Raw genomic sequence first — 17024 nt, 5'->3', positions numbered from 1 at the left:
TAGTTTTAAATTTCCGTTTGCACGTTAAAAAAACCTTCATCAGCTCGTCTTCTGTGAAATATTTCAGGAGTGCTAAAAAGGTGTCTGCAGGTGTACACACACACACACACACACGCACGCACACACACACACACACACACACACACACACACACACAGAGAGTTTATGTACAGAACGTTTCAAACATTAGTGCCTTAAAAAGATGCTGGTTCAGTGTAGAACTGAAGGTGATCGGTGATGTTCCCCGAGAGGCCTTCGAAGATGGAGCTGAGGCAGAAAGACAAAACAACACGATCCTCAGAGACTCGGCACTTTTGGTTTGGATTCAAATGAGTGAAGAGGAGAAGTTACCTTCCCAGCAGGGGGCAATCCTCTCAGCATTAGGTGAAGAAACTGAAAGAAGAACAGAGAGAGTCATGTGAACACAGTGACTGAACCTCCTGAAGAGCTAATCTAAATCTAAAGCCGGGCGGACACTGTGCAACTTTTTTCACTTTGAGTCGATTTTCCACTCGTGCGAGAATCCACGACATCGGGGCGAGTTTTGCGCCGAGCGTCGTGTAGTGTACAGGGGGTTACGAGAGGCGATTAACACCACGTGACCAGCTACCGATCAGCAATCATGAGCTCGCACGGACTTCTGGCGTGTTTGATATTTCGCTCGTCCCTCGTGAGGGTATCGCACTGTTGAAGCGGCGCTGCGAGCAGCTGCGACCCAAAAAGTATCAGAACCGCTCACGGCGCATGCGCAATCCTGCATCAGCACCGCTCGCCCGCTATTCCCCTAATAACACATGTTTGTTTTCATTTCTACACGTTTTTTTACTCCCAAAGATTGTCAAGAAAGCGTGTTTGTCGTGTTCATGTCAAATTAAACTGATCACAAAACACAGATTTACTTTATTTATTTCGTTTCCTCATCCAACCCCCATAAATCCCTGTGTGTCCTCCTGCAGCACTCCCGAAGGACAACAGGCAAAACAAAAAAGTCTGACGTGTTGAGTAAAAACTGCTATTTTTAGCATATTTTTAGCACTGATGTGTTGCTACCAGACGTGCAGTGTGAGCGCATGGCTCGTGAGATCTGCCCTGCGAGGAAGTCGTACAGTTTGAGCTGAAGCCGAGTGCTACGAGTGAAAAAGTCGCACAGTGTCCGCCCGGCTTAAACTGAAGGGCAGAACAGGCAGAGGAGGAAACCTACAACCACCCAAACGCTGAGGGCACGTAGGAGGCCCAGTGGGATTCTGGTCAGGCCTGAACTCTAAAGGAAGTGTTTGAGCCAACCAGCTTGTTTGGACCCAGTTTTGAGTAGAACGTAACAAAAAGCCCCATTAGCCGCAGGAGCTAGCCGGGCCACACATTAGACCAAAAGAAGAAATGCTGCATCGGGTCAACAACAAGCTGGTTGATAAATGACCCGTTCCACGTGATTATGGATGGGATTAAACTGAGAGACTCTAAAGACGAGCTGATGGTTCACATTACTCCAGATCTGAGGGACACAACACACACACACACACACACACACACACACACACACACACACACACACACACACACACACACACACACACACACACACACACACACACACACACACACACACACACCTCCTAGAGGACAAAACATGGAGCTGCCACACCCACCAGCTACATACACTCATGAGCAGTACGCCAAGGATTTCTTGCTGGAATGAAGTGGAAGTCGACGCATGGAGAGAGGTGAGGGTGCCCTGATGATGAAGCATGAGGGAGGAAGAGTGAGGGTGCAGGTGAGTGTTCTAATGGAAACCCTGATCCATTACCAGAAGCGTCACTTGACAAAGCGTCACTCGACAAACAAGTTCCAGCTTTAATCCAGATCACCGATGAAACATCATAAACGTCAACTTCTGATCATCCAATCAGCCGTGACCCGGACCAACGAGTTCTACGGGACTTGTCCCTCTAAACTAGGCTTGGCCGGTGTCCACACGCTCATGCTTCCTCCAGGTTTGACCCCGGTGTACGGCATTACCAAACTGTTGGTTTTCACCAGTCAGAAGCTGAGTCCCAAACACCGTTACTACTGAAAACCAACATAAAACACATGTTTAATATGGTCTGATTTTAACAAATGCAGCTTATTAAAAAGATTTTTCACCAGAACATCGTTCCATCTGTGAGAGCAGGGGGGTGGAGGAGGAGGAGAATGTGTGTGTGTGTGCAGGGGCGTAGCTAGCTTTTGTAAAGTGTGGGTGTTGAGATTTGCCTCTGGGGGTCGGGGGGCACCGCCTACAGAGAAATCCTCTGATGCATCCATGCTGCTCAGTACCAGACCTGTATGATGTCACTAGCTACTAAAGAACCAATCAGCTGGCAGAGCTGCTGGTGAATGTGTGAGCGTGCAGAACTTGTTAAACTACGTGACTCAACTGAAGTAACAAAGTAGAATCCAGCTGCTGTTGTTTATTTGTTGTTGTTGTTGTTTATAGAAACTAAATGTGTCTGCAGGGCTTGAGGCCCAGGGCAGAGTTTTAGACCTCAGACCAAACCACATCCAGACCTGTTATTAATAATATTGTGTATTATTTACACCAATCAGAATACTCAGTAATGTTCACAGACATCCAGACTAGCGATGGGTACCGAATTCGGTACTTTTTAAGGTACCGACTGAATTCCATAGTACCGACTGAGCACCGATTCACGTCATTTGAAACGGTGCCTCGTTTCGGTACCCGTCCTTCATAACGAGAACTTGCCTAGACAGCTGCGCATGCGCAAGAGCGTTATGTCGTCGCTGCGAGCCAGTTGTAAACAGAGCAGCATGGTAGAAAGAACGCACGCTAAAGCTTGGGTCCACTTCACTAAATGTGATGGGTAACTGGGTGATGATGAAACCAGAGACAACGATCTAAGTGAGACATCCTCATCTTAATCTGCTCCGGTAGGTAAATAAACTGTTTACGACAGGGGTGTCCAATCCTGGTCCTGGAGGGCCGGTATACAGCAGGTTTTGTGGTTTTTCTACTCCAACAGACTTGATTCAGTGGTTGAAACACCTGTGCAGCAGCTCATCAGGCTCTGCAGAAGCATGTTAATTAGCTGCTGATTGAAATCAGGTGTGTTGAAACAGAGTTCAAACTAAAACATGCAGGACACCGGCCATCCAGGACCAGGATTGGACACCCCTGGTTTACGATAACGTTAGCTTGATATGTTAGCTTCCGTTCCGCTAATGGTGCATTCGCTTTCTCCTCAGAAATTCTAACTTCCCAGTAGGAAAAATCAATGAAAAAGGACGGCAAAAGCAATGAAGATTAGGGATGGGTACCTTTGATATTTGAATCGATTCGGTACTAATTCCCGGTACCTAGGAATCGATGCCGGTGCTTAACGGTACCAATTTTAGATACTTTTGAGTGTTTAATATTTTAATTCTCTTTTATAATTAAATATATATTTTTCTCGATATATAACCATATTTGATAAATATCACGATAAATAACATACAACTGTTTGTATTTTAACATCGTCCTTGTAGTTTTATAAGCTGATAATTAAACTGAAGCAAACATCTTTACTTTGAACTAAATTTACTGTGTATCTTCATTCCTTTTGCCGTCCTTTTTCATTTGATTTTTCCTACTGGGAAGTTAGAATTTCCGAGGAGAAAGCGAACGCACCATTAGCTGATAACAATGGCGGCAATGGAAGCTGACATATCAAGCTAACGTTATCTTAAACAGTTTATTTAGCTGCTGGAGCAGATTAAAACGATGATGCCTCACACTTAGATCGTTGTCGCTGGTTTCATCTTCACCCAATCACCCGTCGCATTTAGTAAAGTGAAGCCAAACTTTAGAGCGCGTTCATGTTCTTCCAGTCGGAAATTCGGAGTTCCGAGGAGAAAGCGAACGCACCATTAGGGGAACTGAAGCTAACATATCAAGCTAACGTTATCTTAAACATTTTATTTACCTACCGGAGCAGATTAAGATGAGGATGTCTCACTTAGATCGTTGTTGCTGGTTTCATCATCACCCAGTTACCCATCACATTTAGTGAAGTGGACCCAAGCTTTAGCGTGCGTTCTTTCTACCATGCTGCTCTGTTTACAACTGGCTCGCAGCGACCGACGACATAACACTCTTGCGCATGCGCAGCTGTCTAGGCAAGTTCTCGTTATGAAGGACGGGTACCGAAACGAGGCACCGTTTCAAATGACGTGAATCGGTGCTCAGTCGGCACTATGGAGTTCGGTCGGTACCTTAAAAAGTACCGAATTCTGTACCCAACGCTAATGAAGATACACAGTAAATTTAGTTCACAGTAAAGATGTTTGCTTCAGTTTAATTATCAGCTTATAAAACTACAAGGACGATGATAAAATACAAACAGTTGTATGTTATTTATCGTGATATTTATCAAATATGGTTATAAATTGAGAAAAATATACATTTAATTATAAAAGAGAATTAAAATAATAAACACTCAAAAGTATCTAAAGTTGGTACCGTTAAGTACCGGTATCGATTCCTAGGCACCAGGTATTAGTACCGGATCGATTCAAATGTCAAAGGTACCCATCCCTAATCCAGACCTTAGAAATAAAATAAAATCCATATTAAAGTTAAAAACAATTAACCTTGTTTCTTCATTAAAGATCAGTTATCTGAGAACCCTTTTCTACTGGATGAGCTGATTTCATAGCCGCGGCGACACACCTGAGAAAATGTAGGGGAGACTGGACTGTAAAGACAGGGCAGTCTGATTGAAGATAAGATGGTTCTTACCAGCTGTCCCTCACCGCCTCGATGTCACTCACTAAATTCTGCGCCAAACAAATTCCAAAAATCTGTAGAGAAAAAACAACAACAGCATTAATTATGAAGAGGAACCGACTTCCTCCCATCTTTTCCCTTTGAATGCATTAAGAGAGGTGACCTGCAGAAGCGCTACTCCGATGAAGATCCCCGCCACCAAGGTGAGGTTGTCCTGCAGCCACTTCTCAAACTGAGGCACGCAGCCTTTCACGTTGATGTAGTCCTTCTGCTCAGAGTCCTGCAGCAACACAACTACAGTCAGCTTCACACTTCCACTAAGGTCTCTCACACTAGAAACGCTCTAACTCACCGTTTATTTTTTTATTCAGTGACTAGAAGTGAAGCAGAAGCTGGAGACTTACTAGTTTGGCTCTGACGTCGTATCCACACTGAGTGTTAATTACATCCTCCTAGAGACAAAAAGAACACCCTTGTTTCTGTCTAGTGAGATGAAGCAAGCAGCGTCATGCCAGGACTGAGCTCATTAACAAACGAGGAAAGACTGGTGAGCCGTACCGCTGGGTCCTTGGTGCAGCAGGAGAAGGGAACGCCACACTTCTCCCGACTAGGGTTTCCATCAGTGCAGTTAAAATAGATGTTGAGATTCCAGTCGTCTGCTCCAAACGCGCCGCAGCACTCCCACTAACGCCAGACAAAAGAGATGAAACCGTGACTACTAATACACCTATATATACCTCTTTAGTAGAGCCCATTTAAAGTCAGGCACATCCACGGGCAGACCATTGTTCATGTTCCTGGATAACAACAGCATAGTTAATGCTCTAAAACATCTTTTTATTTACCAGTTTTAAATTGAATTAGGGGTGGGACTTGATTTAAAATTGTAATCTAATTAATTAGTGGCTTTGTAATTAATTAATCTAGATTAATCGCATTTTAATCATTCAAGACAATTTGCAACTCAGCAAGTTTTTTCCATGAAAACTAATCTTAGTGAGGCACAGATGACATTTTTCTGTCACCACAAGGTCTATTTGATTACTTTGGTCTTATAAAGATAACCACTGTGAGATTTAATGGGGTGTGTAAAAATTAGGATATGTGTTGTTGATGAAGTGTAAATTGAACCTTGTAAATGTTGAGTACAGAACCGACCAATAGGGGGCAGCAGAGCACTGCTAACATATATAGAGGTTTAGTGTAGAGTTCAGGGGGAGTTCTGCTGGGGGTTACAAGATGAATGCCGAGTATGTTTGTCCCTCCTGCTGTAATAAATTTCATTTGGAAAAAGTTACTGCCCGCTTCTGCAAATTACAAAACATAACAAGAAAATATCTGTTTTCCTTTTTGTTTTTTTCTTCATGAAGAGCCATTTGTCATGATTCATTGTAGTTTTCTTGTGTTTGGAGCCTGTGAAAAAGGTCTTGTAGCCCAGGCCCTGTAGTGTTCAGAGGTGCAGCTTGACGACATCTGTTGATATATCAGGCAAAAACTGTAATGCTAGACTTTTTTGCTGAGCACAACTGATCCAGTTTTTTAGCACTTCTTTACACCACACCAAGCGCCACACCTGGAGGAATTATAATGGGACCAGCTCTCCTCTGTTGTGCTCCTAGCCATACTTGTGCCCTTTGTCCAACAACACAACTCAAAATAGTTAGATCGGGTTGGACAGCATTGCCATCTGTGACTGGTCCGTGTCCGCTGTAGACTTTTTAGTACCTGCTTGGATGTGGTTCCAAGTAGGACTGCATCGACTCGTCGTCGTTGTCGACAAGTATCGACAATACAAACAGTCACCAGACGTGTTTTTTCCAACCGAGTGAGGCATCTCACTTCATTACAATCTCTGCCGAGAGTCGCACATGCGCAATAGCTTCTCTGCTGAACGTAGACTAACAAAAATGGCGGCGTCTGACACAGCAGCTACGCGTACCAAAGCATCAAAAGTTTGGAAGCGTTCTAGCCGGGATTCGGCGAATAGAAAGTTTACCTGCATTATTTGTAAAGCAGTCCTCGCGTATCACGGCAGCACCAGGGTGATGCATGGACACTTACAGAGAAAGTACGTCGGACAGTTGAATGAAACAGAGTCTAACTCACCTCGGTAGGACTTAAATAACACGAAAGCAGCTAGGTTTTGTTTTGGATGTACATTTTTTTAAACGTACTTTCGCTTTAAAAAAAAAAGAGAAATTTAATGTTATTTATTTTATTTATGGATTTATGTCTATACTGACTGAGCACTGTGCCTAATTGGTGTTAGACAGGGCAGTTTTATTTACTTTAGTATGAATCAGCCTATCAGCAGCAAAGTTCAATAAAATATGCATTTTCCATTGAAGTACCCATCTTTCTTGTGTTTATTATAATTTTTCACATAATTAAAGCAATCTCATTCTAAATTTAAGAAAATTTTAATAATTATCCGATTAGTCGACTGATCGTTGACTATTATAATAGTCGTTAGTTGCAGCCCTAGCTCCAAGGGTGCCGTGCCGGGCTGAAAACGCGATGTAGCGAGTGCCGGTCACTGAGGTAGGGCATCGTTTGATTTTGAACAATTCCGATTCCTCGTTTCAATTTCGGTTCCTATCGATCCCCGATTCCAATTCTTTCACGATTCATGCTTTACATGAGCCAGCTAACCACAGGTCCTACTTGATGAAATAATCTTAACTTCGACATGAATTTTAACTCTATGAACAACATCACCTTCATTTGGACAAAAACATGTTTTGGAGAACAAAAGAAAAAGACTTGCAGCACAACCAGTGTGTTTGTTTCTGACCACAACCAAAGTCTGGAAGAAGCCTCTGGGACGAGAGGCTAAATGTCTCCAACATATCCAGAAACGTCCGGCTGTTTTCAACTAAAACTCTCAGGATGATCATGTCCAGGATGACTGAGAACTACACCTCCATGCTGCAGCAGCGTTCAGTCAGAACAGGAAGTGAAACTTAAATGTAGCTGCTGTCAGTAACAATCTAACAGATTTTAAACATTAAAACTCAACAGAACGATTTCAGAAAGGAAATTAAAATGTTCACATCTCTCTCTCTCTCTCTCTCTCTCTCTCTCTCTCTCTCTCTCTCTCTCTCTCTCTCTCTCTCTCTCTCTCTCTCTCTCTCTCTCTCTCTCTCTCTCTCTCTCTCTCTCTCTCTCTCTCTCTCTCTCTCTCTCTCTCTCTCTCTCTCTCTCTCTCTCTCTCTCTCTCTCTCTCTCTCTCTCTCTCTCTCTCTCTCTCTCTCTCTCTCTCTCTCTCTCTCTCTCTCTCTCTCTCTCTCTCTCTCTCTCTCTCTCTCTCTCTCTCTCTCTCTCGTCACGGTGTGAAAATTTAACCTCACGGTTATTGTGACCAAAATTATCACGGTATTTTTTAAACGTGTTACATTTTCAGACAATTAAATAAACCCTGTATGTCAGGAAAATATTGTCCTGAGTTTGTGTCTAAATTCTGCCTAAAATGTGTTATTTTGTAATTATGTTGTTTATTTGTTTACATTTTTTCCCCTTTAGTCTTTAAAATACAAATATTTGCCCATAACTTCTTATTTTATGTCTGTTTGATGTCATCATTTTAAAAACATTAGATTAGATGATAATAAGTACTCAAGTAGCCTTCTAATCAGATACTTTTTTACCCTTACTTGAGTAATAAACCCTATATCAGGAAAATATCGTCCTCGGTTTGTGTCCTTCCAGTGAGCTTTGCAGATGTGGGAAAATGTCATCAGGCAGTAATCGTTGTTAAATTCATAATTATTCTCGGAGAGAGACCAACTCTTATCGGCCCCTGGGAGCCCCGTAATGCATAGCGTCATTTCAACATGGCGGTGTCCGCGACACGGTTTATATGCAGGTAGCGGCGCTGCGGCTGCTTTATATAGCGACTCGTTGCGTTCTCCCTCAACCCAAATCCTCGGATCACGCATTTTAGCTAAAACGCTAACGCTAGCTTGCCTTGCGTTGTCTGTAGAGTTGTGGGTGATGGTCACGCAGATGTGTCATGAGATTTGAAGCGTTGCTGCCTTTCAGACACTTTTTCTGCACGTGCTGCAAACAGGATAGCCGTCTTCTATCAGCTGTCCCTCGACATTCTTCAAATATCCAAAAAATGCCCGTACTTCCCACTTTGTCTTCTTTGAGGGATAATAAATGTCCTGAGCGCTGCCGTTTCCTCCTTTGGCCATTATTTCAGCTTTAGCTTCAAGAAAGTTTTGGTTGTAAACAACAAAGCGCGCATGTGCCGCCGGCAACTTCAGCAGCTGATACGGTGGCTGGTAAGGGTCACCGCGCCTACACCGCAGCCACGGTAATCCACCGAGAAAATATATGTTTTAAAAAACAAGACGGTTATTATTATTGTCAACTTTTTTACCGGGGTTTACCGCTACACCGGTTACCGTGACAACCCTAACACACACACACAAACACACTCACTCACACATTAAATCCACCGTGTTGACGTATTTAACACGTTTTCTCTACGCTGCAGGAGTTAAAGTTTACATCACGGAGTAAAAGTTCGGCAGACGCGTTTGTTTATATCTGGGTGGGGGGAGGGGGGACTCGTGCTGCACACAGACAGCTGTGTGATCAGCTCTGAAAAGCGTTGATCACAATTTGCAGATCACGTTTATTTTTCACCAAGATCGGCCGCGGATTCCTCTCCAGTCGGCATTCTAGGAATTGGAACTAGGAATAAAAAAAATAACTTTGAACGATTCCGGGAAAAACTAACAGCTGGAACCGGTTCCAATCGATGCTCGGTGCCCAACCCTACCGGTCACTCCCGAGTTTTCCGCCTGCTGTCTGGCAGCCATTTCCAGGTTCACAGTCAGACAAAAAGCCGGCGACAAAGCAGAACGTTCCACATTGTTGTGCTTTTGTACAACGTACAGATCCCCTCACACCAGAGCCATGTTGGAAACAACAGAGCTGCGGTAAGATCAGCCGCGTCAGTCAGGAAAAGGGGCATAAAGGCCCATCTTTCTTTGGTATCCGAGCCTGGCTCGACCCGCCCACTTAACGGTGTCATTTAAACTGATGTAAATATTTTCCTTTGTTTCAACCAAATGTTTTTTTTTCTATGAGGCTAACTGTGTCATCTTTGACCCCATGTTTAAATACTTGCTGCCGCCAGTTCTCCTCTAAAGAGAGGTTTTTAATCTTAGTGAGATGTTCCTGGTTAAATAAAAATAAAATTAAATACCCAAGAGAGATCTAGTGTTGGCTAAAAATGCATTTGATGCATCAATAACTGACTTACATATTCCTGAGTGAAATCGATAAGGTTCTGCAGGTCGATGTCATCCCTGTAGGCCCGGATGTTGTTGTTGATGAACAGATTAAGCTGATCTTTAATCCAGTCTTTGAAGACAAAAGCCAGAACTCCAGTTGTCAGCTCCAAGAAGAAGATGATTCCTAGGAATACAGAAAACTGAAGCGGGAGGAGAATCGGTGAAAACAGAAAAACAACGAAATGTTATTGCGGTTTTTCACTCCTGTGTGCAGAACGGGAACGTACAAACTTCAGCAGAAATGTGTTTTCCCGAAGCGCTCCAATGCATCCAGCAAATCCCAAAATGAACATAACCCCTCCGACCACCATGAAGAGCCAGACAGGGTCCAAACCTCCCAGATCTGTGATGGATGAAATATTGGACAGAACTCCCTGCAGAACCGAGACAGCGAGTGAAAACAGAGTGAGTTAGGCATCCCATAATGAGGCCAGATCTGTTACATCATCAAGACCTGCCGCCATCTTTACTAGTGAAAAAAGAAAAGGAATCCCACAAGGAGGGGTGTGTGTGTACTCGCCTTTTCACTCCACGCCCAGAGTCCAATTCCAACTAGGGCCATTCCCAGCAGCTGTAAAACACCAGTTACATCTCATTACTGGGAAGATGCAGAGAGGCATGCTCTGGTTAAACGCTTGGCTTAGTTATTTGTCGAGTGAATGTCTAACTAATAAAACTAGCAAACAAGCAACAACCCAAAGCTATAAAGATTCAAACCACACTGATGAGATGGGTTATTCCTGCTTTAATGCAGGCGGGCTGCAGGGTTTAGCCCCTTGGTGATGCCGGTGTCGGTACAGGATCTGCTCGGGGTCCTTCGACTGCCGATGACGTCAAAGTACGGCAAACCCACTCAGAAAAAATACACTACACATCTATACTGTTGGAAAGAATTTAGCAGTTTCATTATTAAAATAATGTTTCTTACGACGTAAGTTTGTGTTTATATTGGTATTTGTAAAATAAAACACTATATTGTATTCATAATGTTGAACTCCTCTTTGAGCACATCCCTTGAAGGATCATAGGTATTAGAAACACCTGTGAAATTGTATTTGCAGTGTAACGTGAGGAAATATGGGTTTTCTGTCACAAAGGTGGTGTTGGACTCAGCTGGGTCAAAGCTGGGTCGCTGAGAACTTTCACCCACAGATTAAGACCTGAACGCCAGCGAGTCTGGGAGGAAACCATAACATCTGCCACCTGCAGCGTCCAGAAGACGTGTTTCCATGAGTTGTACCCAGAACAAGTCAAAACATGAAGTTTAAACTTCCTTTTCTTGTTTTGAATGTTAAAAGTTTAATCATCAATTTGCTCATTATAAATGTGTTTTAATCAAATGAATGACTATTATGCTTTGGGTAATTATAAGAGATTTAATTAATCCATTCTTAATTAAATGTTAATGTTGAGAATGTTTGGTAACGACCTTCACACTCCTGCTTCTTCACACACCCAAACACGCCCACGCACATCTGCTCACAGTAAACTCCAAAACACATTTGCTGACGCACACGTTTGCTTTGAGAGGAGAAAGGTTTTTGGTAAGTTTCAGTCTTATGATTTCAGTTCGTGCTTGACAACGAAAGAGAGAGGACCTGAATAAACGCTAAAGGGGGGGACAGAACCGGTTGGCTCGTTTCTCCCCCCCTCTCACGCTGTTCCTGTTAGCCAGACAGGACAGCTGAATCGCAACTTCTAACGTAGACTAGAGTCTTTGATTTCTGAGTGAATTAACTTAAGAAAGCGCATCGACTAAACGCTTTACCATCAACGTGTACCGAGGGCAACTCTGGACCGGTTCCGTTCGACACCTACGTCTCCCCTGTCAGCCGCTGGTGTCATCTGGATGAACCACCACCATCCTCCACGGCCCGGATCCGAAAGAGGGTCCACAAGAGTTCGGTGAGACAGAGCACGGTGTTTAGCGTTTGATGCAGTTCTCTGATAAGACCTAAGTTTATCCAAACCATCACTTCACTCAGACACCTGTTTCTTCCTGAAGCAAAATCAGACTCACACACGCATTCATGTCACAACATTCTCAATCTTCATAAATTCACCACAAGGTCTATTTGATCATATCAACTGTTAAAGATTGTCCCACAAGTTGCCAATGTTGATTGTTATTCCCATGTTTGTCAATTTCAAAATCATTAGTTTAATTTGAAGAATTAAAACTTTTAATTGTCAAACTGGTTTCCTCATTGAACTGAAACACAGACACACAGATATTATCGTCAGTTTATCGATGAAAACAACCTTTGAGTCTTCTTAACAATATAAAATTTGGTTATTGATTTATTAAAAATTAATATTCCGAATTAATACGTAGCATGGTTCCTCTTTCATAAAAGAGCATAAAACCACAACGCTACAAATATGGCTAAGCAAGCCAGTTTCTCCTACAGCAGGAAAGAAGTGTGTCCCGTTTATTGAAGTATTTTGTGTTTAGAGTTTTTGACGTCTTGTCCATGCGTAGTTCAGTTACGCTCATAGCTGCTAGCCAAACTCTGGAGTTAAAAGTTTTCTGGCTTTACTAAAATACCTGTCTGTACTTATTTGATTGGTAGTTTTACTTTCTATTAGACTGCAAATGTAATCATTTGGCACGTTTCTAATTCATAATTTGTAAGAATGTAATCGGTGATATTAGCATTAGCATTCCTATGGGTTTTTCCATGTATATTAGCATTGCGCTAACCACTCGCTGCCAAATTGCAGCTTTTGCGATTAGAAAATCTCCTTTTGTCACATCGCAATTTAATTGCACGTGCAGTTAATCATTCAGCCTTAATATACATGCAGCTCTATGCTAAAAGTGTATTTTCAAAGAGGTAACGATGGATTTCTTTGTAAAAGTTGTCCATCTTCCCAACAGAAAGATTTGCCTGGACCAACGTAACATGATAACAACGTAACGTGATTACGTAATTCCATAAGGTTCATGTTCAGCCAATCAACTACTTTGACGTCATCGGCAGTCGAAGGACCCCGAGCCGATCTTGCACCCGAGCAGATCCTGTACCGACACCGGAACTTTAAAGTAGGAAATTAAGATACCCAAAAATTAAAACTTTCAGGTGCTTCGTCCCATTTTCCCCTGCAGACAGTTTATATTAGAATCAAAACTAAATATTTTTATAATTCTTCACACAAACTGGGGACTGGACTGGACTTCAGGAAGGTCAGTCTGGTGGATGTTTGCTTTTCTTCCTCACTCACACAGTTGTACTTAGAAGGTGGTTTCACTTCATGAAGCTCTAACGCCTCTGCTGGACATGAACAGCACACAGCCAGAACTTTGTACCTTGTCCCTTTTGTCTTTAGGTCCCTATAGGACCCCATTTGCTCTGGCATGGACCTGGACCACTGATTAATCCAATCATAGCCCAGGTTTCCTCTGTGTGATGGTCTCTCCCAGATGACTCTATAGAATTTGCCATCCCTGATGGACAAATAAGACTTTTGCACAGTGAAGTTGGTTAATAGAACTTGTTGCTGAAGAGTTTGACAAAAGCCCGATTTCCTCTGCTTCTGGGATTATTTTAATCCTATCTGGGCTAAAAACAGATCATTGGGGTAGAAAATCACCCCAGAAACAGCCCTGGCAGGCTGGTAAGACTTAAGAATCCTTTGGGTGGGGTCAACACTTCTGACTGGTTCCCAGCGACCATCCATAAGAACGTGCTTGTGAAAGCACTGAGGCAGCTGCTGGCTAACGTAGCTGAGGGGCCAGCGTCTGACTGGGCTTCAACAGTTGGTGACACACTCCAACTGGAATCCAAAGGGAGTTTCCAAATTGTCTCCAACCGTCACACTTTAAACCAACCAATTCCCTTTAAAGGAAACAGTATTTTTTTTAACCAAAGCATGATTACAGGAGAGCTGCTGTGAAGTCGCCGAGCCCTTGTGTTCTTCAGTGTTCAACTCGGGGCTTCCGGTTAACCGGCTATTAACCGTTAAGGGGCGTTGATAGCCGGTTAAAGACATTTAGGTAAACGTGCATCCCTAACTAACATCCATGTCTTAATGTCGCACTCTGTGAGATTGAGATTAAGCCGGTGGCACTTTTCCTGTTACTAACTTAAACTGAAGTAATTCCATCCATCCATTTTCTGTACCCGCTTATCCTCACAGGGTCGCGGGTAGGAATGGGTACCTTTGACATCTGAATCGATCCGGTACTAATTCCCGGTACCTAGGAATCGATACCGGTACTTAACGGTACCAATTTTAGATACTTTTGAGTGTTTAATATTTTAATTCTCTTTTATAATTAAATATATATTTTTCTCAATATATAACCATATTTGATAAATATCACGATAAATAACATACAAGTTTGTATTTTAACATCGTCCTTGTAGTTTTATAAGCTGATAATTAAACTGAAGCAAACATCTTTACTGTGAACTAAATTTACTGTGTATCTTCATTCCTTTTGCCGTCCTTTTTCATTTGATTTTTCCTACTGGGAAGTTAGAATTTCCGAGGAGAAAGCGAACGCACCATTAGCTGATAACAATGGTGGCAATGGAAGCTAACATATCAAGCTAATGTTATCTTAAACAGTTTATTTAGCTGCTGGAGCAGATTAAAACGATGATGCCTCACACTTAGATCGTTGTCGCTGGTTTCATCTTCACCCAATCACCCGTCGCATTTAGTAAAGTGAAGTCAAACTTTAGAGCGTGTTCATGTTCTTCCAGTGGGAAATTTGGAGTTCCGAGGAGAAAGCGAACGCACCATTAGCGGAACGGAAGCTAACATATCAAGCTAACGTTATCGTATACATTTTATTTACGGAGCAGATTAAGATGAGGATGTCTCACTTAGATCGTTGTCGCTGGTTTCATCATCACCCAGTTACCCATCACATTTAGTGAAGTGGACCCAACCTGGCGGCTTCGGCTTTACCCTCTTGCTATTTAAACTTCCCCTCATGGCCCCACCCTAACCTTTACCCAGTATGTCCGTCTAAATTTTCTGCCAAGCGTGTTTGAGAGGAATGACGAAACGCAAAACAAAGCTTTGCATACGCAAGCTGGTTAAGGTTAGGATGGAGGTGAGGGGAAGGTTACATTGCAAGAGGGTAAAGGTCACAATTTGGTCAAATGTCCGTTTTACCGCGGGCGTCAGATACCGATGCTCTGGCACAGCGCGTCGCCTCTCAAAGCGCAGGGGCTCGTCACCTGCTGTCTTTTCCGAGGACTGCATCCTGTCAGTCATTATCACGTGACAGCGACTAGTCTATGAATGGCATAAAAAGTCACTACAGAGCAGTGACGCCGACTAGTTGATACAACCCCTAACTACCAATGTTATCAGAGCTGCACCAGATGCTGATCTGTCCTTTTTATTTTCCAGTCCTTGAACACACCACTTCCAAGCTGCAATAAAAGGTCAGACGTTTTTCCCAGTAAGTAAACTCACCATCACAATGTTCCTCGTCATAATTCAGCGGTCACATCTCTCCACACAGCCTCTACCCTCGGACGTCACGCACATGCGTAAAATGTTACGTTGGTTACTTACAACACCGGAAGTGTTTAACAGCTAAATGAAGGGGGAAACGTCAGAAGGCTTCAGGCTCGTTACGTGATCTGATTAAAAAAAATCTGAAATCCGCGTGAGTTATTGTTAAATATGACGTCATACTGAAAGTGAAACAGCAGCTGTCGGTCAGATGAAACAGATGAAAGGAGCCGCAGAGGCGCTCAACCTCAATCCGATTATCCTGCCTGTGACGCTCCTACCGGGACGTGACCCGACACAAACATACATACATATATAAATACATAACTACTGTATTCTATCGAAGTATTCCATGACAATAGCCCCCCCCCCCCCCCCACCCCGTGTAAACGAGCAGAACTGAAGACAATGGGCGGAAAGCAGAGTGACGGGATTACCCAGAACAAGATGTTGAATCCAAAGATAAAGTATTTGATGCAGCAGCTGACTTCGTGGCCTTTGTAGTGGTTCCCTGACATGATGGAGCAGCATCTGTTCGGCGGTTCTGGAGAAGAAAACACGGCCTACTCCGCTGCTTCACGGGCTTTGTGCTGGCGGGGAACTGCTTCGGCGCTCCGGGAACACATTCCGTTCTGTTGGCCTCCGAACCGCTACTGGGACATGACGGAACCGCTCCTGCCGGTGCTGGTACCGAACCGAACACAAAACAGGAGCCTTTGTTGTTGGTGAACTATCACAAAACCTCCTAGCGCTCCTTCGGCAGGAGAGGGAGCTTGAGCGGAATTACGTCGGGAAAATGGCAGGTGGGAAAACCAATCAGATCAGAGCACCTGGAAACAACTTCCGGTGTCTAAAGGAAGCAAGCAGATTTAAAAAGGAAAAAACAAATGGCCTTTTGTTTCCTTGTAAATTACTCTGTAATTTGTATTACTCTTTATAATTACCTTTTTTTTCTGCAATGTCGCTCCTGTTGTGGATGTAGGCCTAATTCCTGAGTAGAACAGAATAGAAAATATCTTTATTGTCCCATATATGTTGGTGTAAGAGCAGCGATTAGATTCACTATGTATGGCGCGGTATGGGGGCCAAAATTAAGACTACTGCCCAGCAGCAGGAGGCTAAATAAATTCTGAAGCAAACTACCGATCTGATTAATGATAAGTTGGTGCTTGCTAGTGAGGCAAGCACCAAAAGCTAGCATTTTTAAATCACGCTTGAAACTTCAACCTAGCTTATACAACATAATTATGACCATCACTTACGTCTGCATTGTTTAAAAATGGACTTTACAATATCAACTTCCGTACTATTGAGGTTCTTTTTAAAATGTTTTTCTAATTTTTTATTCTCCCTGTGTCTTATTGATTTTTAGCTGTTAGTTTTTGGGAATTTTGTTGTATTCCTTTTTATCTTTTATCTGTGTTCGACATGTTTGTATACCGCCTGTTTAATTAACTAGCATTTTTAGTGTACAG

General features: G+C 43.0%; 1 protein-coding gene across 1 annotated transcript; it reads right to left on the bottom strand.

Moving 5' to 3' along the window:
- LOC107384747 (tetraspanin-5) lies at positions 1-16300 on the bottom strand. The gene is made up of 10 exons (XM_015958184.3): positions 15987-16300; positions 10592-10642; positions 10299-10445; positions 10041-10211; positions 5324-5449; positions 5170-5217; positions 4929-5045; positions 4778-4839; positions 352-393; positions 1-267 (listed from the first exon to the last, which is right to left on the bottom strand). Exons 1-9 carry the CDS (start codon positions 16065-16067, stop codon positions 381-383), a joined length of 816 nt encoding a protein of 271 aa, XP_015813670.1. The 5' UTR covers positions 16068-16300; the 3' UTR covers positions 1-267; positions 352-380.
- Between the last annotated feature and the right edge of the window lie 724 nt (positions 16301-17024).

The sequence above is a fragment of the Nothobranchius furzeri genome, chromosome 3 (assembly GCF_043380555.1).
Source record: "Nothobranchius furzeri strain GRZ-AD chromosome 3, NfurGRZ-RIMD1, whole genome shotgun sequence".
Lineage (NCBI taxonomy): Eukaryota > Metazoa > Chordata > Actinopteri > Cyprinodontiformes > Nothobranchiidae > Nothobranchius > Nothobranchius furzeri.
Note: the sequence above shows the minus strand (reverse complement) of the source record. Positions and strands in the feature narration are given on the sequence as shown.